Raw genomic sequence first — 26,098 nt, forward strand, 5'->3', positions numbered from 1 at the left:
TGGCTAGGAAATTAATTACTACAAATAAGTCAGGGAGCAGTCAATTTAACAATTGTCACATAAAACCAAACAAACATAAGACACACACACAAAAAAACAATATAAGAGAACAGCGACTAACAATCAACATCCAACACCCTTTAAGGTGCACAACCAGACAAATACATGGTGGTCCTGAATTTATTCCATCAGGCAAACAGTTCTTCAATTGAGAAAAAGAAGTACACCACAGGACACTCTGGCTGCGTTAGAAACCGCATACTTCCCTACTATATAGTAGGGAAAAGGAGTAGACGAGTGAAAAAGTATGTACGAATCCTCTGTATTCATAAAAGAGTAGGTGAGAATTACCTGGGTGACATACTAATCGCGAGATTCGGACGTACGTATTCTAATAGTGCGTTCGAATATGTCTACTTTCCTACTATATAGTAGGCGAAAACAGTATTTTTTCAATTCATACTATATAGTAGGCGAAAATCTAAGACATTAAGGCAGCCCCTAGGCGTTTAATACTGGCTTCAAATCTGGAGGACACACCATTGACGTCAGTACGAGGAGCTGGCATCTCAGCAATAAAGCCAAGCGTAGGGGTTTCTGAGGTGGTCCCACTGTCGACAGTACTCCCCTATTCTGTGTGTTTGGGCCGTGCGCTGCTCTTCAGTCCAAGAGTCAGTTCCAGAGTCCAACCCAGTTCATGAGTCCACTCCAGAGTTCGCTCCAGTCCCAAAACCCTGCCTCGTAACCTATGAACTTCCTTTCCTGTCTGCGTTGAGACGACCACAGAGGTTGCCCCTGAGTTCCCTGTCTGCTTTGACGCAGCCGCAGAGGTCGTATCTGACCGGAAACACCCTGTCGGTCCCATTGAGACCATGGAGGATGCCTTTGAGCTCCCTTCCTGTTTTGACAGGGCCTCTGAGGCCAATTTTAACCTCTCTGTGCTCTGTTCCCCAGTTTCACTGCTTTGGTGGACGTCTGCTTTGTCGTGGGGTTCTTCAAGCCCGTCTGCAAGGCCATCTGCTCAGCCTCCTCCGCCTCAGTCTCCAGGCCCTCCATCCCGCCCCCGGGTCTGCCTACGCTCCATCTCCCTCCTTTGAGGGTGGGCTATGTCACGGTCACCAGTGAGAGTGCCCGGCATTACCACCAGAGGGCACTCCACCCTGGACTATTGTCATTCCCTCATGAAACTACATTTACCATAACTCACTGCCTGGACTTATCATCACTGATTGCATCCACCTGTGTCTCATTACCTTGTCAGTCTCAGCCTATTTACACCATGTACACTCATTCATTTCTGAGCGTGTTTGTATCCTGTTTCTCCCGTGTCCTTCTCTTGATTCTCTGCCTGTTGCCTCGGATTTCTCTCTGCCTCAGCCCTGATCTGTTATTGTTTGGATTGTTTCTTTGTGTATGACCCTTGCCTGGATTTGGATTAGGGTTGTGGACAACCCTTTAAATAAATACTGAATCTAACCTCAACCTTTGTGTCTCAGAGCAGTACGTGACATCTGCGTGTAATGGCCAAAAACTATGATTAATGTGCTTAATTTCTTGAAACCTGAATATTTAAAGAATAGTGTTAATATTTGATGCATCACCATGGCAACACCATTGTCAGCCTTGTCATGACATTATTCTGACAAAGTTTGAGGCAATTTAGGTAAAAATAGGAGGACTTATTCAAAGTATGTTGTAAGTGACACTTCCTGCTGCCAGTTGGTGGCGATATGACCGTGACTCATTTATGCAATCAGCCCCAGTGACCAAACATACAGTTCAAGTTTATCTAAATCACTAGCCACTTTCTATTTCACTGTTTTTTCACACTTCAAAATATCTGAAATTATTAATGTTAATCAAGCAACAAAGGAAAAAGAAAAAAACACTCACTGCTCTTGACTGAATAACGTGTAATTTAATAAGGATTAGATTTTTTATACTTGATTATTCAATTTCTGACTGATCATTTGTCTTTAATAATATTTGAAATGTATATTCGTTAGGCTTGTAGTTGCTGTGGTATCAAAATTGGAATTGAGAATTGTGAAATTGCACTGGTATCTAAAATGTAGTGTTATTGTCTATTCGAACAGGAGTAGTTTTCTAAACAACAGTTAAGTTACAATTCTTATCACTCGACATATGTTATTTCCTTTACAGATTCAGACGGGACACAAATGATTTGCTCTTATTATCCGATCGTGGTTGTATCTCTCTATTAGTATTACTTGATCTTAGTGCTGCATTTGACACCATTGACCACAACATCCTTTTAAATAGACTAGAAAACTATGTTGGCATTAGTGGAATTGCAATAGCATGGTTTAAATCACACTTATCTGACCGTTATCAGTTTGTAGCAGTAAATGAAGAGATGTCTTAGCGATCACAAGTTCAGAATGGCGTACCACAAGGCTCAGTACTAGGACCGCCGCTGTTCCCTCTGTACATGCTACCATTAGGAGATATCATTAGGAAACATGGAATTAGCTTTCACTGTTATGCCGACGATCCTCAGCTGTATTCTTCAAAACCTAACGAAACCTACCAATTCACAAAATTAACGGAATGCATAGCTGATATAAAAAATTGGATGACTAGTAATTTCCTACTACTAAATTCAGAAAAAACAGAGATTCTAATTATTGGACAAAAAAACTTCCACACGTAATAACCTAGAGTACTGTCTAACACTTGATGGCTGCTCTGTTAAGTCTTCGTCGTCGGTTAGGAACCTGGGTGTGCTCTTTGATACCAATCTTTCATTTGAAAGTCACGTGTCTAGTGTCTGTAAAACCCCATTTTTCCATCTTAAAAATATATCTAAATTATGCCATATGCTCTCATTGACTCTCATATGCTCTCATGAATGCATGAACAATTAGTTCATGCATTCATGACCTCAAGGCTAGATTATTGTAATGCTCTACTGGGTGGTTGCCCTGCACGCTTAATAAACAAATGAACCAGAACCAGGAAGTATGACCATATTAGCCCCGTTCTGTCAACACTGCATTGGCTGCCTATTAAACATCGTATACATTTTTAAATATTGCTGATCACTTACAAAGCATTAAATGGTTTAGCTCCGCAGTACTTGAGCGAGCTCTTAACGCATTATAGTCATTCACGTCATTTTTTAAAATTTTACAATTTAACATTAAGGCATTTTCTTTTCTTTTCATTTAAGTTCACAGCACAAACTTGGCATGCATTGGGTAGACACAAGTCTCTTCACTTCTCGGAGTTCAAACAGCATGGCAGACCGAGAGAAACTTAATTTCTGTTGAACTTCTTGAACTGCATCTCTCTCGGAAAGCTGAGCGTTAGCGTGGCACCTGTCCAGGTGTTTCTTCAAGGTAAACCTCTTGATTTCTTCTAAAGCGTTTAACCAGATTTATGGTACATCACAACACCAGACTTTATGGAAAAATATCGTATTATTGAGAATTTTATTGAGAAAAATATAACCATTATGTAAACAAACATTTACTATGTACGCCCTCACTAGGACAAACAGCGATACACAAGTGTACTCCAACACGGCACTGCACTCTAGTTAGGGTTGCAGGGTTACCCATCTTAGGGTTAGGCCAGACAAAGGGTTGTTGCTGGACAATCCCTAATGGTCTTGAGCAACACAAAGCGTCCCCATCTTCCCCTGAGCGCGAGAAGCCAGTCATCACGTTCACGTGATCACGTTCACTTCTGCCGAGCTGCTTTTTCTCTCATCTCTTAAATGTCCTCCCACTCCAGGGGCCTCATTTATAACCGTTGCGTACACACAAAACAGGCCCAGAAAGAGGCGTACGTCACTTCCGACGCATAAGTTGTGATTTATAAAAACAAACTTCACGGGAAAATGTGCGCACCTGCACGCAAACTCTGACCCAAGCGTACGAACGTTTTGGAGATGGAGCAGTTTGGCGACGCCGATGGTGAAGCTGGAGTTAAATGTCTTTTTGGTCACTTTTAGACAGAAAATCTAAATAAAATTATACATATTGTAAGAAAAAATTATGTGGACGTCGAAGATCTCAAAAATGAAGTTTATTACAGTAAAGTAGTGGCAAGGTACACAAAAGCCTGTAATCAAAATGGTGGTTGGTTGCCCTCTGTGAAACTATTTATTTACATATTACTGAGATTGGATGGAATTGTCTCTATATGATAATTAAACTCTTTTAAGTAAAGGAACATTTTGATATAAATGTATATATTGGAGTGGAAGTTGGATCGGGGCAGACTATAATTTCTTACAATATACAGAAAGATTATACAAATATAATTCCACTCACCAAGCCTATCACTTGAAGCAAATATCCACATCTTAAATGTCTGCGCCAGCGAGCGCGTTTGGCCGTTTAGTGAAACTGATGCATATCTAACGGCAGATGAAGTAAAACTGTAAATCTTCATTATGAGTCCTAATCATAAATAGGCTACAGTTTATATAAAACAATGATTTAAACTGTTTTATTTCTGATATAAACAGTTAGATTAAATATGCCATTCTCATTAACGGAGTTAAACACTTAAACTAGCCTACATGACATTTACTGAAAAAAAAATAATATATATATTCAATAAATAGCCTATAAATATTTGTTGTGGATGCAATGCTTTTGAACACTTTTCCTTTGGCATGCTGTGTTTCAATGTTTTAGCTACAGAGATAATTGCTTCTCATGATAATAGCAGATTGTGCAAATATAATGCACAACAAGGTCTATCTGTTTCCATTAAAAATATAAATCAATTAAAAATACTATTTCGCCAGTAGAAAAGATTAAGAAAAACTTTCTCTGAAATGTATTTTTTGATTTATTTATTCAAAAACAAGGCAAGAATAGGCTACTAAATGATTTTTATTAATGTAATTTGACGGCACATCCGTATTTCATAATGTCTTGTACCGTTAAACATGTTATCACATGGATGAATAATCATATGTAAATGATATGCAGATGAGGATCTGCATAGTATAACTAGGCGTTGTAAGCTCCATATATGGTTATTTCAGGGAGGAGACGCATGTGCGCGCAATCTTCTGCTGAGTGGGATTTATAAAGTGAATTCTGCGCAGGTTCTGGCGTACGCACGGTTTTATAACTCTGAATATTTTTTTGGCGCACGCCATTTTTGGCTTTTGGCCGCACGTACACTTTTAGTAAGGATCTAGTACGCACAATTTTATAAATGAGGCCCCAGGTGAGTTCAATTATCCCTGCCTACAGTCCATGGAACGAAAACGTGCTGTTTAGATGGGCAGGGCCAAACCCAAACAAAAAGAGAAATCCCCAGCGTTCATCACAATATTACTGTATTGGCATTATTTTTGTAATACATTACTCACACTGCAAATAATACAGAAAATATATATTCTATGCAATTGCTAATAACTTAAGAGTAAGCACAAAAAAGTTGAAAATTAAACTTAATTATTTCATATTAATTCAAGTTGAATGCATGAATCAAATATATAATAGGTGGAGTGGGAGTTATTTAGTTAATATATAAAAAATGTCACTAAATAAATATACATAAAGCATTATTTTTAGTGATAGTGTAATATGATTTGTGTTATTATTCAAAACTGATTTTTTTTTCTTCTTTTAAGTAACAGGTTTATCTGGGAGACTTCAAATATAACCTCAGTTCTAGGATTACTCTTGTATACAGACAGACAGACAGCATCTTGTGAACGGGACTTTTATTTTGGTCTGGTATATGACGTCATCAGGCTGTGCCGCGCTCCTGCATCTGTTGTGATTCTGATAAAGAAAGGTTTGTGTTTTATACGCATTTGAAGTGTTTAAAAAATGCAAACTGTTTAGTCAATTTCATCATTTATAAAATATATGTACAATAAATGAACCACTCTTGAAAGTATTTTTATTTAACAATAATGAACGTTATTTTTGGGAGTACATCCCATCCACCCTTGATTAACAGAAAATTAGCATCTCATTTCACACTCAATAACGCAAATAAAGTTTATCGTCAAGAAGTGATTAGAGAAACGTCTTTCGAGTTGTTTCTTGACATGATTCAGTGATTAAAAGCGCTGCTGAAAACAAATGAAACATGAACGAGAACATCAAACACAATGTGTAATGACAACTTTTACAAACCAGCTGCTGTTTTCATGAATGAGTAATTTATTAATTGTAACAAATATTGGTAACACTTTACAATAAGGTTCGTTAGTTAACATTAGTTAACTACATTAGTTAACATGAACTAACAATGAACAGCTGTATTTCTATTAACTAACGTTAACAAAGATTAACAAATACAGTTACAAATGTACTGCTCATGGTAAGTTCATGTTAGTTAATACATTAACTAATGAACCTTATTGTAAAGTGTTACCCAAATATTAAATATAAAATGAAATTTCAGGTATTATTTGTATATTTTAATCAGGTGATTAAAGTCTATTAACTCTCTCTCTGACTGACTCTCTTACCAGTGAACTGAACTAGAGCTGATTGAGACACACACAGATTTAATGTCGATTTAATTTTCTTTCTGTTAATTATTCTCATCTTAAACAGGAAAAACACACAGAAAAACTCCTGGTGAAGCGACTGAGATCCACATGACACTATTATAAAGATGGCGTTTATTAAAGTGGAGAGTGAAGATGTACAGATTGAAGAAACATTTAGAGTGAAACCTGAAGATACAGAGGAACAAGCAAAGACGGCGTATATTAAAGAGGAGAGTGAAGACGTGAAGATTGAAGAGACATTTAGAGTGAAACATGAAGATCCTGAGGAACAAACAGGTTGGTTTCATTCTCAAAGTTGAACTCAGTCATTTGATCCTTATGTAAATGTCCAGCTCTACAGAAATTAATTATATTTTTTAAAAATGTCATATGAATGTCAAAATGATTTGATTATTCGAGCGGGTCGCCTCATGTGGACAGACATGTTGAGATCACATGACCAGACAAACTAGTGCTGCCTTCAACCTGAGGAGATCCGATTTCCATGTTTGGTGTTCGTTATTACGCATTAAATTGGGAAAAATAATTCAGACAACATTATTTTCCATAACATTTAAACCCCAAATCAACTCCTGAATGAAAAACAAGGAAAACCATTAAAAGTCAGATAATCAAATGAAAAAAAAAAGACTAATAAACAAAATGTTATCATAATACATTTTAACATACCTGAACATAAATATTCATTGAATAAGTCGGTAGTTTTTACGTCCCATTAAAACCCACAACTGTTAGGATGTTTGTGAGCGACACAAACTGTTTAAATCAAAGACAAATTGAGCACTTGACTTGAACATCTTCTGTCAAGATCATGTAAGATCATGTCATGTATGACATTAAATTAAATTTTTTACAATTAACAGTTATATATTTTTGTTAAGATGTGCTGCAAATGTTCAAAATACACTGTTACTGCCCAAAACCAACTTTAGCTTTTTTAAACCATTTTAAAAGGCAAGGACTGAACACACACAAATTCACAGACAATTGATTAGTTTTGACGTCTGATTACTCCATAAGGTTTTAATACAAAGAACAAGCAATGATTAAAAATTCACACACACAAGATAAACAAAACAAAAGATTAATCTCAAAAGGAGAATAAAACAGGTGGGTATTGCGTGCCTCGCTGATCTAACTAAATAACAAAACGTGAACTAATAAATCCACTACCTGTTACAGAAAAAGACAAAAACAAAAAGTCAAAATATAATAAAAAACTGGATCGGTCCATCAGGTAGAGGAGAGGCGGGGAGCCAGCGATCAAAGAGAGGGTCCATCAACGCCATCGCCGTTTCAATAGTAGAAATCTCTGTGTGACGTCGCTCCACTGTCGGGGATCTGGGAAATCCCTTCTCGTGATTCTTTCTACAGGCTAAAATAAATAAATCACACACGGAACAATTCCTCTACTTGCACACCCATTGAAATTATTCCTAATATAAAGTTTTATATTAGACCAACAAAATAAAATTAGCAGCACTCTGCAGTTTTTGTGTGCATGAACATTAGAATAATAACATAAACATTAAAGATGGCACCGTGTGGCTGTAAGAGCTAAACGTTTGATGCATGTGACGCACTTCAGGAGGTTCAAAGTCATCATCTGATTGGATGCATTGGCAATATAGTGGACTCAGAAGAGAACCCGGATCCTTTTTTGATCCTCTTCTGCATTGAAGTGATCTCAGACCTTTTGTTGTTCACACCACAACCTCAAAAGAACTCAGATCCTTTCTGTTCATTTTTTACACTTCCACCTTTGACGACATCTGTCAGACAAACACTAGCTGTTTGTTTGTTTGTTTGTTTTAACTTTATTGTCTGTTCAGATTTACTAGACAGAAATTCATCTTTGATACTGGCTTCAACAACATTATACAACCACATTAAACACATAATACACACATAATAATTGATAAATACATGATGCAGTAAAGTACAGTGTACATTATTCACAATAACAACCCTAATTGAGAATTTGGTTTAAAACAGTCACTGCCAATGGGACAAATGATCTTTTAAAAATATTCTTTCTAGCATACGGTGTACGTAGCCTGCGACCCGAAGGGAGGACTTCAAAGCAGGAATGAAGGGGATGAGTCTGATCGGAATACACAACTAGCGCCTTTTTCTCCATAAAATTTGAGAATAGTTCTTGCAATGTGCTTTGTTTATGGCCGATCAGGGACGTGCAGAGAGTTCCTCAGGGGCAGGGGCTCAAATATAAAAAGGGGCATATATATATATATATATATATATATGTATGTGTATGTATGTATGTATGTGTATGTGTGTGTGTGTGTGCTTTGCATCACAGAAATAAATTATATTTTTTAAAGTATATTAAAATAGAGAACCATTATTTTAAATTGTAGTATTTTTCTGTATTTTTGATCAAATAAATGCAGGCTTAAAGCGCATAAGGGACTTCTTTAAAAAAAAAAAAAGTAATGTGTGTGTGTGCAAAAATGTTAAAATAATAAATTCACCATTTAGTGTGTTGTTGTCAGGCAGCCTGCAGTAGGCCTGGGCTTCATTTAACAAACTATGATAGTTTCATAATGGTAAACGGTGTATCAATATAGACTAAATAGCCTACAAGTGACTTTAATATTATACTTACCATTAATGCTACTTTTGGTGCTGGTTTGTAGTCAATTAACATCCATTAGGTCAACGACGGAGATTCAGATCACTTTAATGTAAATTCGTCTGTCCATGTAATTTTCAAATGATTTATTTATAAATGACCGTCCAATGATATTTGAACTTCTTGTGCCAGATGACGATTGGTCGGTGTATTATGCATGACAAACAGGAATCGACACGCAACCTTTTATTATAAAAAAAAAAATAATAATAAAAAAAGCTTTTCTTTTTTCTTTTTCTGCCGTCGAGCCATACTCACTGAAAGACGCTCGAGAGCATCGGTTCCCAAGCAGACTGTGTGGGATACCTACGTGTACATTTTCATTTTAAAACGCATAACTTTTGCTACGGTTATGCCTGCCGTCCACACACTACTCCGGAGTTTTAGACCCTCTAAAAAGGAGACCGTCAGTCAAGACCGAAGCAAGACACGCACAACTTGACGCAAGTGACGCAACCCATAGCAACGCGTTATAGCAACGACACCTCAGACTGACAGAAACGTAAAAATAAACGTGAATTTAGGCTACTTTAGTCTTGTACACATTGTCATGTAAATTATAAGCAAATGCATTTTGTTTTATTGACCACAATATTATCAATGATATTTGTTTGAAAAGGGCACTTTTGATTAATTTTGAAAAAGGGCAGGGGCTCGAGCACCCAAAGCCCCCCCCTCTGCACGTGCCTGTGGCCGATAATCTTATTTGCTTCGTTAATTACTCGTGTTAATTTATTCTTTAATTTCATTGTTAAATTTCCATACCATGAGACAATATTGTAGGTTAAAATGGTTTCAATCATCGATCTATATACAATAGTTAAGATCCTCCTTTCGATGTCAAGGTTTCGCAACTTTCTAAGTAGGCTTAAACGCTGTCTTGATTTCTTATGTACATAGTTCACATTATCCAAAAACGAAAGTTTGTCATCAATGATTATGCCTAAATATTTAAATGTTTTAACTTGCTCAATCTTTACACCTTGTATAGTTACTTCTTCTTATGGGAGCACAACTGTACATTTCTTATTCTGATTCCCACAGCATAATTCCTTTGTCTTCTCAATGTTCAACCGTAGATGACTATTGTCAAACCATTGTACAAGACTTTCAATATACTCAAAATAGGTGGGACAGTTCTTGTCTGTTTGGCACGAAATTAAAAACAAATCATCTGCATATTTAATCAAGGTAAGATCATCACTGTTACACGTAAGCTCATTAGTATAAACAGAAAAGAGCAGAGGGGATAATACACATCCCTGAGGTAATCCAGAATGTAAGACTATGCAATCAGATAAGATTCGGTTAACACGGACTCTTTGGGGCCTATTGCTTAAAAAATTCTCAATCCATAAAATTAACCAGCTATGTACACCTAAATCTCGCAACCTTTCTATTAAAATGTGTAGCTGTACAGTATTAAATGCTGATGTAAAATCCATAAAAAACATTCTGACATGAGCATTTGTTTTATCTAAATGATGCTGTGCTTTATGAAGTAAGGTCAGGCAGGCATCAGTGGTGCTCCGATTGGGCTTATAATCAAGGCAAGGCAAGGCAAGGCAGTGGTGTTTTTCCATGCTACCGGCACAAAGCCATCGTCTAAAAAGATCTGAAACAGCCTAGTGCATACATGCCCAAGTTGGACTGCACACTCTTTTAGAACAATACCCTTAAGGCCATCTGGACCGCTAGCCTTCTTTGGTTTAATTCTACGGAGCACTTTGATAACCTCCCCTACCTCTATTCTCATAGGTTCAGATTCTATCAGAGTAACATTATGCTCAGTATCTACATGATTGTCAAACCTTGAGTAAAAAACATTTAAATTATTTACAAAACTATGAGGATCATCATCAACAACCAGTTGTGCCCGTTTCTGTTGTTTGCCCATCATAATATTTAGTCCTTTCCATGCGTCTCTGACATTACCGGTTTTACATTTATTTTCAACTTTATCTTTATACTGTATTTGGGCCTCCTTTATCTTACATTTAATTTATTTATTTAATTCTCTTACCATGTCTGTCTCATTCCTTAAAAAGGCCATTCTCTTCTTGTTTAAAGTTTGTTTAAGATCTTTGTTGATCCAAGGTTTATTGTTTGGAAATATTCTAATATTTTTTGTTTGAACCACTGCCAAAAGTTGATATAACTGGTAATGTTAATGTCATTCAAAGACTCATGATCGACATTGCAACCATTAAAATCATTAAAAAACAGATTCCAATCAGTACTTCCAAAGCAATCTCTGAGGTTTTCAATTGAGTCTTTAGTCCATGACTGGACCTGCTGAATGACAGGTTCAGTCCTTTTTAGTATCTGTCTATATTTTGGAAGAAGGTGGATAACATTATGGTCTGAACGTCCTAATGGTGGGTGCAGCCTTGGTACATAAGCCCCGTCCACATTACCAAAACATTTATCCAAGGTTTTACTCAGTCTCGTCGGACAAGTTATATACTGTTCCAAATTCGGCAAAAACGCAGATTTTTTTGGCAGCAATGCCCTCGGCTGCGAATACAAAATTCGGCCCAGGTACATAAACTAAGATAACAGTTATTTGTCCGAACTCACGGGGCAGATAGTGTGGCCTGAAGGACACCGATAGAAGTTCGCAATGGGTTGAGCAGTAAGTTCCACGTACCGTGATGTTTGTTGCCCAGCTGTTATTGACAAACATACACAATCCTCCTCCGATGGTTTTGGATGATTTCTGACTATCACGGTCCAGTCGAATTAGAGTATATCCCTCGAGGTTTATATCATCCGTCTCCTCCGTTAGCCATGTTTCAGTGATGCAAAGCAGGCTTGTTTTTTTATAGTCTCTGTTGTGTTTAAATAATGCCTCAAGTTCAGGCATTTTATTCTTAAGTGATCGAGCATTAGTTAGAGTAATCGTGGGCAGAGGAAAGCGGCTGCCGCGTCGTTTCAATCGATTCCTAATTCCCCCTCTAGTACCTCTCCTTCTCCTTTTCCTTCTCCTGCAAATTATTTGTGGAGAATACATGATTTCATGGGGAATATCGCAAGGAAGTTTCGGCATAACTCTTGCATTGTAGCGAAGACTCAGTAAATCCTCCCGGCTGTAGATAATCAATTTGCCGTTTCTCAAACCTCCCAACTCCATGTCGGCTTCGAGTGCAAAAGCACCATCGACGGTATATTCCAAGCTCCAGATCCAAATCCATATCACTATCAGTTTGAAAAACATATCTCCAAGTTTTGAGAATAAAACAGCATCAGAAACAAACTTTAAATACAAACAAACAGACACAAACAGGCCAGCGTCTGGGTCAGCACTTGCGCATGCGCCCCATGTTCTTCTTGCCCTCAACGCTTGCCCCCAAAATTTCATCCAGGTTGTCGTAGAAGGGATATGGATCCTTAATCACCTTAAAATAATTAAGCGGACTCCCCACTTAAACGCATTTTGTCACTGGTGCTCATGTAACCTTTTTTACTTTTACGTGACATTGTAACGCTGTTCTTGGGTGAATAGTGAATACACTCTTTTAGGGGTTGGCCCTAAAAAAATGTATTATAAAACATTATAAATTATAAAATATTTTATCTTTGTTATTAAAAATAAGAACAAAGCTGCACATTACAAAAACAAAACATACTAATCAAATGAAATAAACAGTGCTTTATTTTTTCAGCCACAGTAAATATATATAACAGCACCATTCAAATATGAAATTGAATAAACGCATGTAAAAATTAAACTGCTACACAGACCTCACTATAAAAATTATACATTGATTCTTATTTAAGCTACTGAAGTTTTTCAGTTAAAGGTTGTATCAGCGATTGTGGGTGACGTCACTTCTGTTTGTGTTTGAAGCGAGATCCCAAACAAACCAAGTTAGCTCGCCCCTCCCTCCTGTTTCGTGCATCATGAAAAAACGATCATGCACACGCATTTCTTAGCTAGAGCTACCCAAGTTTAGTCGAGCTTCGCTCATATTATTTCAAGAAAGATATTGTCACACACAGTTCACATCCAAACAAGTCAGCACTAGCAGCGACTCACCCGTCCAGAAGAAACAGTGACACCTCGGCGGCCGATTAAAAATAAAAATAAGAGTATTTTATTTTTTTTATCTTTAATTTCTTTCCACTGTTCAAAAGCCTTCCTGACAACTATATGTGTCTTGGAATAAACACGATGGTATTCCCTCGCCCTCCTCCTCCTCCTCTTGGGGCTTGACTCTTGACAATTTCTCTTGTTGATAGACGCTGGCTTCTTCTTCAGCTCCGACTTCGCGTGCAGCCGTGCACGAGCGCAAAACCTCAACACCCAGCCCCTGTTGGTGATTGGTCGGAAAACACTGTTTATTTTGGTTTTGAGTGGTTGGTGAAACCAATTGTTTTTGTGTGTAAATCTCAGAGCCTCGGCTGCCTACAGAGACACGTTTTTTTGACAGCTTGCTTATGGGGCGGGCAGCTAGCGGATCGTTAGGAAAGATTAGATGAATGTGATAATTTATGTTTGGGCCTGAAATCGCTGATACAACCTTTTCTCTTTTGTTGTTTTAATTGAGGACTTGCGGCAGCATGTGTATTATTTGGTTGCTGCCACCAACGCAGAACGGATAGACACACATCTGATTATGTATCCCAACTGTTTATGTATTTTTGTGTGTATTTGACAGTTTAAGCCCAATAAGACAAGAAAGATATCTTAGCTCAGTACGCGCTTCAAGCTTCTAGAGTGCGCGTTTCATGTGTAGGCTACGCGCTCAGAACAGCACGCGAATGAATGTTATGCAATGTTAAGTTATGCATTTATTTACACATGCAAATTATACACGTTCATGACTGTAAACAACTGCAGTGTCACGTGAGCATAACTCTACCGCTGTCACGGGTATGGTGCGGATGAAGACAGGCAGAGGCACAATAGTTCCAATTCAAACTTTTACTAGAATCAAACTTAAACAAAACTGGTACAGGCAAGGGTAACACTCTCCATACAACGTAACATAAACAGACATAAGCATAAGCATTAGCATTGACCGACAACTGAAGGGTGAAAGACAGGAACTTAAATACACAGATGACAACGAGTGACGACAGGTGATGATGATGATGATTAACAATGACTAATTAACTAAACAGGTGACGAAAATGAACTAATGAAAATGACGACAGAGATGAGGAAAAACACTGAATGAGAAAAACAACCTAAAAGTCCATGGACACAACAGAAAACACATTAACAATGTGACAGAACCCCCCCCTCCCCCCAGGCGCGTCCTCGCGCCGTAAAACATCCAAAGGGGTGGGAGGGTGGGCGCCCTGGAGGCTGATGAACAGGTGGCCGATCTGGAGCAGGAAGCCTCCAGGGCGGAGCAGGACGTGCAGGTGGGCAGGGCGGAGCAGGATGAGGGCGTGGCCATGGCGGAGCAGACGGACCCTCAGGCGTCCATGGTGGTGAGGACCCTTCGGGCGGCCACGGCGGAGACGACCCTTCGGGCGGCCACGGTGGTGAGGACCCTTCGGGCGGCCACGGCGGTGAGGACCCTTCGAGTGGCCACGGCGGAGACGACCCTTCGGGCGGCCACGGTGGTGAGGACACTTCGGGCGGCCACGGCGGTGAGGACCCTTCGGGCGGCCATGGCGGTGAGGACCCTTCGGGCGGCCATGGCGGTGAGGACCCTTCGGGCGGCCATGGCGGAGAGGACCCTTCGGGCGGCCATGGCGGTGAGGACCCTTCGGGCGGCCATGGCGGTGAGGACCCTTCGGGCGGCCATGGCGGTGAGGACCCTTCGGGCGGCCATGGCGGTGAGGACCCTTCGGGCGGCCATGGCGACCGCGTCGGCAGGGCCTCCACGATCCCCTCAGAGGACTTATTGCCCCCCCCCCAAAATTTTCTTGGGGAGGTCAGCACTGGACTGGACCCGCGGCGAAGAGGACTCTGAGCTGACCGGGGCCAGCGGCGAAGGCGGTCCTGGGCTGGACGGGACCAGCGGTGCAGGAAGCTCTGGGCTGGACGGGACCAGCGGTGCAGGAAGCTCTGGGCTGGACGGGACCAGCGGTACAGGAAGCTCTGGACTGGACGGAACCAGCGGTGCAGGAAGCTCTGGGCTGGACGGGACCAGCGGTGCAGGAAGCTCTGGGCTGGACGGGACCAGCGGTGCAGGAAGCTCTGGGCTGGACGGGACCAGCGGTGCAGGAAGCTCTGGGCTGGACGGGACCAGCGGTGCAGGAAGCTCAGGGCTGGACGGGACCAGCGGTGCAGGAAGCTCTGGGCTGGACGGGACCAGCGGTGCAGGAAGCTCTGGGCTGGACGGGACCAGCGGTACAGGAAGCTCTGGACTGGACGGAACCAGCGGTGCAGGAAGCTCTGGGCTGGACGGGACCAGCGGTGCAGGAAGCTCTGTGCCGGGCAGCGATGAGGGCTCTGTGCCGGGCAGCGATGAGGGCTCTGTGCTGGGCAGCGATGAGGGCTCTGTGCTGGGCAGCGATGAGGGCTCTGTGCTGGGCAGCGATGAGGGCTCTGTGCTGGGCAGCGATGAGGGCTCTGTGCTGGGCAGCGATGAGGGCTCTGTGCTGGGCAGCGATGAGGGCTCTGTGCTGGGCAGCGATGAGGGCTCTGTGCTGGGCAGCGATGAGGGCTCTGTGCTGGGCAGCGATGAGGGCTCTGTGCTGGGCAGCGATGAGGGCTCTGTGCTGGGCAGCGATGAGGGCTCTGTGCTGGGCAGCGATGAGGGCTCTGTGCTGGGCAGCGATGAGGGCTCTGTGCTGGGCAGCGATGAGGGCTCTGTGCTGGGCAGCGATGAGGGCTCTGTGCTGGGCAGCGATGAGGGCTCTGTGCTGGGCAGCGATGAGGGCTCTGTGCTGGGCAGTGATGAGGGCTCTGTGCTGGGCAGCGATGAGGGCTCTGTGCTGGGCAGTGATGAGGGCTCTGGCGCAGGATTAGCGGCCTCTGGTGCAGGATCAGCGGGCTCTGGCGCAGGATCAGCGGGCTCTGGCGCAGGAAGCACTGGGCTGGACGGGACCAGCGGTGCAGGCGGCTTGGAGCTGGACGTCAACCGTCCAGGGTCGAAGAGGGACCAAAGCGGAGAATGGTGTCGGGGTCCATCTCGACCACCGCCTCTACTGCGGCCTCCACGGGTCCCGCGAAATCTGGCCAGACGGGTTCCCTCAAACGACCCTCCATGGGCAAAGGCTGGGAGATCTTGGCTCTCCTTGGCCAGGACGAAAATTTTTACCCAATCGTCCATTTTAGGGGGGTCGGTCAATCTGTCACGGGTATGGTGCGGATGAAGACAGGCAGAGGCACAATAGTTCCAATTCAAACTTTTACTAGAATCAAACTTAAACAAAACTGGTACAGGCAAGGGTAAAACTCTCCATACAACGTAACATAAACAGACATAAGCATAAGCATTAGCATTGACCGACAACTGAAGGGTGAAAGACAGGAACTTAAATACACAGATGACAACGAGTGACGACAGGTGATGATGATGATGATTAACAATGACTAATTAACTAAACAGGTGACGAAAATGAACTAATGAAAATGACGACAGAGATGAGGAAAAACACTGAATGAGAAAAACAACCTAAAAGTCCATGGACACAACAGAAAACACATTAACAATGTGACAACCGCTGCGTTAACGTGAGGTGAATGCATTTTGTGTTGCACAGTATGTTGGGACAGAACTGCATAGAATAGTTCGATATTTCTTCAAAAGCAGTACTTATGTTGAAACGCAAAGTGGACCGGGAGCTCATTGCTTTCACATATCACAAAGAAATCGAACCACAAACGGACCCACGAATGGTGGTCTGAGTACGGTTTGCTTTTTGGTCCCTTTAGTTGGGTCTGAGATCACTTGGTTTGTTCACACGCTGAACCGCTCAGAGAGTGTTTGAAGGGTTCAAGCGAACTAGGTGTGAAAACACCCTACAACTGTGACAATGAGCGCGCGTATCAGGATAAATTAAACGCTGGGTTTTCAAAAGTACCGTATTTTCCGGACTATAAGTCGCTCCGTAGTATAAGTCGCATCAGTCAAAAAATGCGTCATGAAGAGGAAAAAAACATATATAAGTCGCATTGATTTAGAATTTTTTTTCACAAAATCCAAGACCAAGAACTGAACAGACATTTAATCTGGAAAGGTAAGTTATTCAGCTCCACAATAGCACACAGAACAACAGGCTGAATAGGTGTCCGGCATGTTAACGTAACACAGGGTTTCCCGCAGAACTTTGGCCACCTAAGCAACACACGCCTGTCGCCTTAGCGGTAGCCTAATGCACTTACTCTGTGTGTGCGGGCTGCGGGAGAATAACACGATTAAATATAAATATCTATGAATAAAACATATAAAAACTAATAAATTGTTATTCATCTGTTGCAGAAAAGCAACAAGAACAACTAAAACAAAATAGAAACATTTACAGGCCAGAGTTTCTATTTGTAACATGTTTGCAGCGTTGAGCGATGTAGCCAATCACAGACATATGTGTTGATTTCTGGAACGCAATGGCCAATCAGAAGCATTTAAGATAGAATCCCCTCACCACTCAAAACTGACTTTTTGTTCAGTGCTGAATTCTGCATGCAGGCAGCTTCATTGATAATAACAGAGATGTGTGAGATCGCGATGAACTGATGTCAGCTTTTTAGGAATTATTAAGGGAGCGCAAAAAAAACAGTTTTTTTTTTTACTATCTGTTTGTATTCTGCAGGTTGCTGGTTGTTTTCTCTTGGTTCATCTCAGTCAGTATGAATTAAATTTGATATATAATTCGCAGGACCAGCAAACCTATGAAAAAAAGTGTGACTTATAGTCCGGAAAATACGGTATATGAAGTTAATGACATAAACGCTTTAAAATACGTCTAAGAGTTTTTACACACCGTTCTGTTATTGAAGGGGAATTGACTTTACATTTTCCACACCACTAAACATGACACTGAACGAAACATACCGTGATGGTTGCTTTACATGTCAGTCAAACCGCCTCTTGGTCTATCCTTGTTCAATGAAAGCTGTGATTGAGTCCAGACCTTCTGCTGTTAGTCTGATTCTCTAGCCTTGCGAGACTATCTTAAGAGAGATTTTAATTAAGATTATTGCCTTAAATAAGCAGATCCAACATGGATAGAAAAGCGTTCAATAACATTACACACATATTCGGAATGGACAATTCTGTCATGTTTGTATGGCATCATGATGATAATGAAATTATTTTAATATTTCATTCTGTTGTTGGTAAAAATACATCAACAAAGATATTGAAAAAGAAACAAGAGATGCACCGATAACAATTTTCTAGGCCGATTCCGATTTTTCATTGAGTTTGACCTGCCGATACGGATTACATTTTTTCTAACCACTTCACAGCACACACAAATATTTATTTTCTATCTTTTCTGTAACCCTTTCACACGCAAGTTTCATTCTAACTGACCCCCCATAGTGAGTTTTTTTTCAAGGCGACCATTATACAGCCATACAGCGACAAATAATTTCTCTGTCCACACTAGACGTGACGCGACTGCGAGATGCGTACAAGTCAATCAAACCCCACAGCCAATCAGAACAGTGTGTGGGCGGACTCTTGCGGCGATTGCACTGCACCAGAGAGTAATCTTGACGGCAATTGCAAGAAAATGGATAAGTAGCTGTATAATCAAATTCACAAATATCACACCATTAAACATTAATCAAATACATAGGCTACTGAGTTACTAAAACAATGTTTGTCAAATAATACATTTGTTTCTTTACAGTTTGAACGTTCTTGTTTCCATTTGTTTCATTTCAAGATCTAAGGGGGGTTATCCATTATTGCATTTACAGCTACAAATCTGGCAGCACTAAATGATATTCAAAGTCACATTACATGCTTTTAACATTAAATAAAGCACATAAACAGTAACTGAGATTATCATTCCCACACAAATAAAATTGTGTAATTGTTGTTCCAGCGTGACGTGTCGCCATCGCGGCTGGTTAAGACAAAAACTCTAATTAACATGGAAAAGATACCTTTCATTGCGTGTCGCATCGCGTGTAGTTAGGACATGGTGTCAGACCGTTTCCTTTAATGCTTCCATGGCGACGTGTCACACGATACACTGCAGCCACAATAACACTGTATGACAAATGTGTCGCTTTTATTTAGTTTTTCTTTTTTTATTCAAAATATTTTCTTTTTTTATTCAAAGTATTAACTCACTTGCTTACCGTGTCATCAACTATCTGATATTCTGATTCTCAAATACTTGTAAGTGAGTGTGTTTGGTGTTGTGGAAATTATTCTATTTGAAAAGTGAGGAGGAAAACAGACAAGTGGAACCTTTGAAAAGTCAAAGTATCAAAAAGGTTTATTTCTTGCAAGAAATTGGCATTCACATACAGAGAACGTCTGATATGAGAAAGCAAAGGTCAGTCCTCTTTGCCAAGGTTATATACCCCCAACATATCCTGAGTGGGCTGCATTTGTCAAAATATTTGTCTCGTTTACCTTAAAAGGAAACGTCTGTGTACGTCTGTGTTCAAGATCTCTTCTAACATAAATTCTATCTTAGACAGAACAATGCCAGCCTGCAAAAAAATCCCCGCTCTCAGCTACTGCTCTTTTTTCACACCTATTGCCTATCTTTAGTTCGAACAAAGCTGCGCACATACTTTTCACACTTGGAGTACAAAAGGTTACTCGGAGTACACATAGTCTGTCGCTACTTAGTTTTTTCTATAACCCAGAACATATTGTTCCTGCAAGCTTGTTCTAAACTTATGCATTTCTAAAAGCTTGGTTACATATTTTAATATTGTGCTTTAGCTTATATGATTATATTTCTTTAAATGCTTATGAGTAAATAAAGGTTCAACGTTAATACAAGTTGTATGTATCCAGAAATAAAAACACTTCTAAAATAAAAGAACACATCTAGAATAAAAGAAACACATCTAGAAGTAAAATTTCCATCACATTGGTCATTTAAAAACCTTTATAAATAATCTTGATCTATAACGTGAGATGGGCGCCGCCATGATTGTTATTGCTGCCTCCACAGACATCAGTGTGTATTTTACAAACTCCAAATGTATTGTTTTACTCGTGCTTATGTGTATTTAAATGTCTGAAACCTCAAATAAACATTATGTGGTTGAAAACACTGCATAGTTGTGATATATGACAGCGCTAAACGCGTCCGACTCAGGCTCAGCTTCAACCAACGCGCGCAAGCACAGCTTGAATCTGGCCGTTATTCGACGTCACTGAACATATGGCACCGTACTCTCAGGGGCACAGAAATAAAAATCACATATATGAGCACGTACGACGGCCTTACGTAAACATCACCAGAATGATTGACAACTAATAGGACCAATAGTCTTGATGATCCACCCGGAAAAAGAAAATCTTCTACTATACCTTTAAGCGTGAATGAACACTGGTAAACTAAAGCACTTTAAAATAAATAAAATTAAAATGCAGCTGTGCTGCAGTGCTGGGGTCGATTTCATACATCTGCAAGGGTTTTCTTTATGGGAATGCGCTTAACATGAATCTTTGCACATGCGTTCATATTCTGGGCTCATCTGTGGCCTGTATATAGTATGTATGTTCATCAACTGTATACTCCATATACTAACTGAGTTTGGTCTTTTTATTATTCCATGAAGCCACATTACACGCTTTTCACATTAAGCATTTAAGAATGTCCAGCAACTGTGGTGATCCTGGAGTATGACGTATGAGGGCAACCCCAGCATAGTGACGCACAAACCATGATACAGCACGACTATATAAAGTTAAAGGTGCTCTAAGCGATCTCGCACGTTTTTTAGGCCAAAACATTTTTTTTTCACATACCGCAAACATCTCGTCACTATCCGCTAGCTGCTTGTCCCCTGAACACACTGTAAAAAAACGCGATCTCTGCAGAGAGCCCAAGCTCCACAAACAGCAGCAAAAACAAACTGATCAATAAACAGAGCGACCCGGCAGCACGAAACATAACAAACTGTTCCAGCCAATAACCGACAAGAATGATGTGGGGTGGGGTTTGGGGGGTTATTGCGTGTATGAGGAGGAGGGAGGGTCTAGCTAGCCTCCGTTTTGTTTGATAATAATTCAAACATCAACAAGAGGTTACGCAAACCGCGATCGCTTAGAGCACCTTTAAGGAAACAGAGCAATATAGGTCTTCCTCAGGTGTAATGCTTGTTCTTATGCAGCTCTACTCCTATTCCTGCTGTTCCCAGATGTGCAATGTTGAATATTCTGACAATTTTGTGGAAGTGAATTTGTAAAGCAAAATAAAATGGACTGAAAATTGCCTTTTAATTATTATAGGTGGTATTTTTAAACCTAGTTCATATTTTGCTAATCAAGTTTGTAACGTGAATTTGAATAGACTTTTTTAGCATTGTAATTGTGTGTTGAAAATGTTTTCAGTTGAAATATTCACAGCTTATATACACAACCATGCAGAATTTCAGCACCCCAAAATGCAAGCACTTATAATGCAACGCATTTTTTTTGTGCAATTCAAAAAAAAAAAGTTTCTCAAAGACATTCGTCATTATTATACTTTGATACACAATCAGGTGATAAAAGCCACAGGTCATTTGTAACTTCAACAAGCAGTTTCAATGCAATGATGGGGCTTCAATCCTGATAAAAAAAAATCTTCACACATATGTTTTTCTGCTAAATTAAACATTATTAAATATTAAAAATAATTAATAATAATTAAACATTCAACATTTTTCTGATATTTAAACACTAAATGGTGTTACATATGTTGGTCATTTTCATTGTATATCATTGTTTTGTTTTCTCTTGTTTTGTTCTGCTGTTCTCTCTTGCAGTTTTTGATGCTTTACATGTATTAATGTTTGGATGTCTGTTGATTTGTGCCATTAAACTGGAATTTACTTTTTTTCCTTCTTTCTTCGCCTTAGACCTGATGGCAATGAAAGAGGAGACTGAAGTACTCGATGAAATGGAAGGGAAATGTCAATATAACAATCATCATAATTTAATTACTGGAGATATTTTTTTTAATTGCTCACAGACTGAAACGATTTCCTCACGAAAAACAGCTCAAAAGACAGGGACTGGTAGTCCTTACATCTGCCAACAGTGTGGAAAGAGTTTCACTAAGAAAGGACGCTTTAAAGACCACATGCGAGTTCACACTGGAGAGAAGCCTTTCACATGCCAACAGTGTGGAAGAAGTTTCAATCAAAAAGGAATCCTTAACAGGCACATGAGAATTCACACTGGAGAGAAGCCTTACATGTGCGTTCAGTGTGGAAAGAGTTTCAGTGAACATGGAAACCTTAATGTCCACATGAGAATTCACACTGGAGAGAAGCCTTTCACCTGCCAACAGTGTGGAATAAGTTTCAATCTAAAAGGAAGCCTTAACAGGCACATTCGAACTCACACTGGAGAGAAGCTTTACGTGTGCCCAGAGTGTGGAAAGAGTTTTGATCATCATGAAAACCTTAAAGCTCACATGAGAGTTCACACTGGAGAAAAGCCTTACACCTGCCCTCAGTGTGGAAAAAGTTTCAACCGAAAAGGAAACATTAATGCCCACATGAGAATTCACACTGGACAGCAACCTTACACTTGCCTAAAGTGTGGAATGTGTTTCAACCGAAAAGGAAACCTTAAGGCCCACATGAGAACTCACACTGGAGAGAAGCCTTTTCACCTGCCAACAGTGCGGAATAAGTTTCATTCTAAAAGGAAGTCTTAACAGGCACTTGAAAAATCACACGGATGGAATCCCCCCAGCAGAAATATCAAATCCAGTCCCGGACGCCGGAACTTGTCAAAAGATATCCGTTTTGTCTGGTGGGCAACCTACCAAAACCGGGGCAGAGACCCGTGAGAGAACGGTGCACCGGTCTCGTATCTCTCACGAAGGAGCTTCTGAAGCATAGAAGGAGAAGCTACGACAGTGAAGAACAAGACAGGACCAGGCCTGGACTATTTATTGGTTATGTGTGTGCGGCAATCGTTCGTGAGGGGCTATTAAAGTGTTTGAACGTTTGCCCCCTTCCCATTACAACATACCTCGTTACAGAATAAATGATAAATCAACTAAATAAATGACTAATGATTATAAATTATTATGAAGTTAAACAGGGGCGGAGCCAGACGATGTAAACATTCGGGGCTTAGCCCAAACCTAGGGGGTCTCCCCCCGGGGAGATTTTTTTTCCCATTTACGCTAAATGCACTATTTTTCAGGCTGTTTGAGATAATAGAATGCCTAAAAATCTATACACTATCTGGGAAAATGATGATAGTTAGGCCTACTCAATAAAAAAAAAAAACTGGACGCGCGAATGAGGTGAATTCACACCGTGCTAAGTAAACGCCTCATTCGCGCCGCAGGACCTCACATTGACTTAAACATTGAAATCACTCGCGCCAGACGCTCTATTCGTGTTTGGTGTGAACGCAGCATACACTTGTCCGCGGTTCGTCCGACGCTGCTTCTGAATCTCTCTCCGGCCGGTGAGGTTTACTGTTAGTGTTCCAGATAAAAAACTTTGTCCATATTAACTTTAGCCGGTTAGCCAGTAAGCTCGCTACGACGCCGGTGTAACATACAATAGCCCGCCAGCCCCTGATGACAACGTCGAAGAAGAAGATCTATATTTTATAATCAGAGGATTTGCCACCATGCAGAATTCATCACTGAACAAAAAGTCAGTTTTGAGCGGTGAGGAGTTTCTATTTTAAATGCTTCTGATTCCAGAAATCAACACATATGTCTGTGATTGGCTACATCACTCAACGCTGCAATCATGTTACAAATCGAAACTCTGGCCTGTAAATCGTTTCTATTTTGTTTTAGTTGTTCTTGTTGCTTTTCTGCAACAGATGAAGAAAAATGTATTAGTTTTTATGTTTTATTCATAAATATTTATATTTAATCGTTTTATTCTCTCGCAGCCGCACACACAGAGTGAGTGCATTAGGCTACCGTCCGCACTCGGCCATCAAATCTAGTCCCGCGCCGCACGTCTCTAGATCACGGGTCCGGCCCGAGTATAGCGGCGGGAAATATCGGGCTCGAGAAGAGAATCTGAGCTCTAAACAGGACAGAGTAACACGGCGGATATCGCTCATATAAATTTTTTTGACAACGTAGTTAAGGCGGCAGGCGTGTTATTAGGCGGACGCCTTAGTTCCAAAGTGCTGCGGGAAACCCTGTTACGTTAACATGCCGGACACCTATTCAGCCTGTTGTTCTGTGTGCTATTGTGTAGCTGAATAACTTGCCTTTCCAGATTAAATGTCTGTTCTTGGTCTTGGATTTTGTGAATTAAAACAAAAAAAATGCGACTTATAGTCCAGTGCGACTTATATGTTTTTTTCCTCTTCATGGCGCATTTTATGACTAATGCGACATATAGTCCGGTACATAGATTAAATGCAAGCAAACCTTAAAGGTGCTCTAAGCGATGTCACGCATTTTTTAGGCCAAATTTTTTTTGTCACATACAGCAAATATCTCCTCACTATCCGCTAGCTGTCTGTCTCCTGAACACACTCTAAAAAAATGCGGTCTCTGTAGACACCCCAGGCTCCACAAACAGCAGCAAAAACAAACTGGACTAACCCGCACCATGAAACATAACAAACTGTTCCAGCCAATAACCGACAAGAATGATGTGGGGTGGGGTTTGGGGGTTAGTGCGCGGATGAGAAGGAGGGAGGGTCTAGCTAGCCTCGGTTTTGTTTGACAATAGTTCGAACGTCAACAAGAAGTGACGTCACCCAGGATCGCTTAGAGAACCTTTAATGATCATTATACTACAGGGCCATTGAATGCTTAAATCTGATTGGTTGACTAACATTCTATGGTGTGCAATTATTTTCAGGGAACCGCACGGCTAAAGTAGTTCCGGCAGGTCTTGACCGCATTATAGTTCCATGTCACTTCACGTAGTTAACGTAATAACGGAAAATAGGATACAATTCATAACAAGGAAAACCATGCAGCCCCATGCGCTTGATCTGCGATGTTCAATGTCTAACTTCACAATCAATGGAAACATGCAGTTTAATTTTAATAAATGAAGTCCAATCAATAGAAAATTTAACTGAATATTTAAATAAATTGATAGTCCTGCTGCACGGGTTTCTGCAGGAATTATTGCAGATAATATAACAAATAAATAATTATTGATAGGCATATACTTGTTAAAAGGGCTTTGTGTTTCATTTATTAGGCTATAGTCTACTGTCACTAAAAGAAAAATAGAATGAACGAATGAATTAAAACGAATTAAATAAATAAATAATAATATTGACGCACATGCTTCTCTCTCATAACTGCATTAATAACTGCATAAAGCCGGGGACACACTTACTGTAAGGCCGGTTATGAATGTAATTTGATACTTATGATGCAGGCGTTTTCAGCGCGTTCAGTCTGTGTTCACAGCGGTGTTTAAAATCTGCTGCATTCACAGTCAGAGAATGTGTCAGTCGTTAAGTGTGTCCCAGCATTACTCTATCAGTGACTCAAGCCTCCGTTACTAACTCTAAAATGACATTTTGGAATTAGCAACGGAGCATGGGTTTAGATGCGCAAGGAATTAGTCCTACATACAAGAGCGTTTTAATGACAAACTTTACAAACGTCTTGAAATACATCATCTGAACAATATTTCGAGTTGTGGTAACTGTAGTATAAGCGGAATAATTGACTTCAGGCCGTTGAATTATTAGAAAAATAATGCACACCCGAGGTGTAACTCCGCTTCGCGTCGTGACCGCATTACCACCTCGGGTGTGCATTATTTTTATAATAATTCAACGGCCTGTCGTCAATTATTCCTTACTTATCAAAACATGCTTTGAAAAGTTTGGATGGCCAGTTCTTACTCTTCTCTTCTACATGCT

At 40.4% G+C, this 26,098-nt stretch overlaps 1 protein-coding gene across 2 annotated transcripts in view; it reads left to right on the forward strand.

Annotated features, from left to right (window-relative positions):
- The first annotated feature begins 5,677 nt into the window (after positions 1–5,677).
- Positions 5,678–26,098, forward strand: part of LOC307004674 (uncharacterized protein) — a 31,060-nt gene continuing 10,639 nt past the window's right edge. Inside the window, exons 1-3 of one of the 2 annotated variants that reach the window (XM_079624066.1) lie at positions 5,678–5,790; positions 6,564–6,796; positions 22,126–25,902. In XM_079624066.1, the coding sequence (XP_079480192.1) occupies positions 6,625–6,796; positions 22,126–22,931 (978 nt within the window). In that variant the 5' untranslated portion in view covers positions 5,678–5,790; positions 6,564–6,624 and the 3' untranslated portion in view covers positions 22,932–25,902. Of the gene's footprint in view, positions 5,791–6,563; positions 6,797–22,125; positions 25,903–26,098 lie in introns of those variants that run through there. The other variant, XM_079624067.1, reaches the window with a different exon arrangement.

Source organism: Phoxinus phoxinus (assembly GCF_949152265.1).
Source record: "Phoxinus phoxinus genome assembly, chromosome: 9".
NCBI lineage: Eukaryota > Metazoa > Chordata > Actinopteri > Cypriniformes > Leuciscidae > Phoxinus > Phoxinus phoxinus.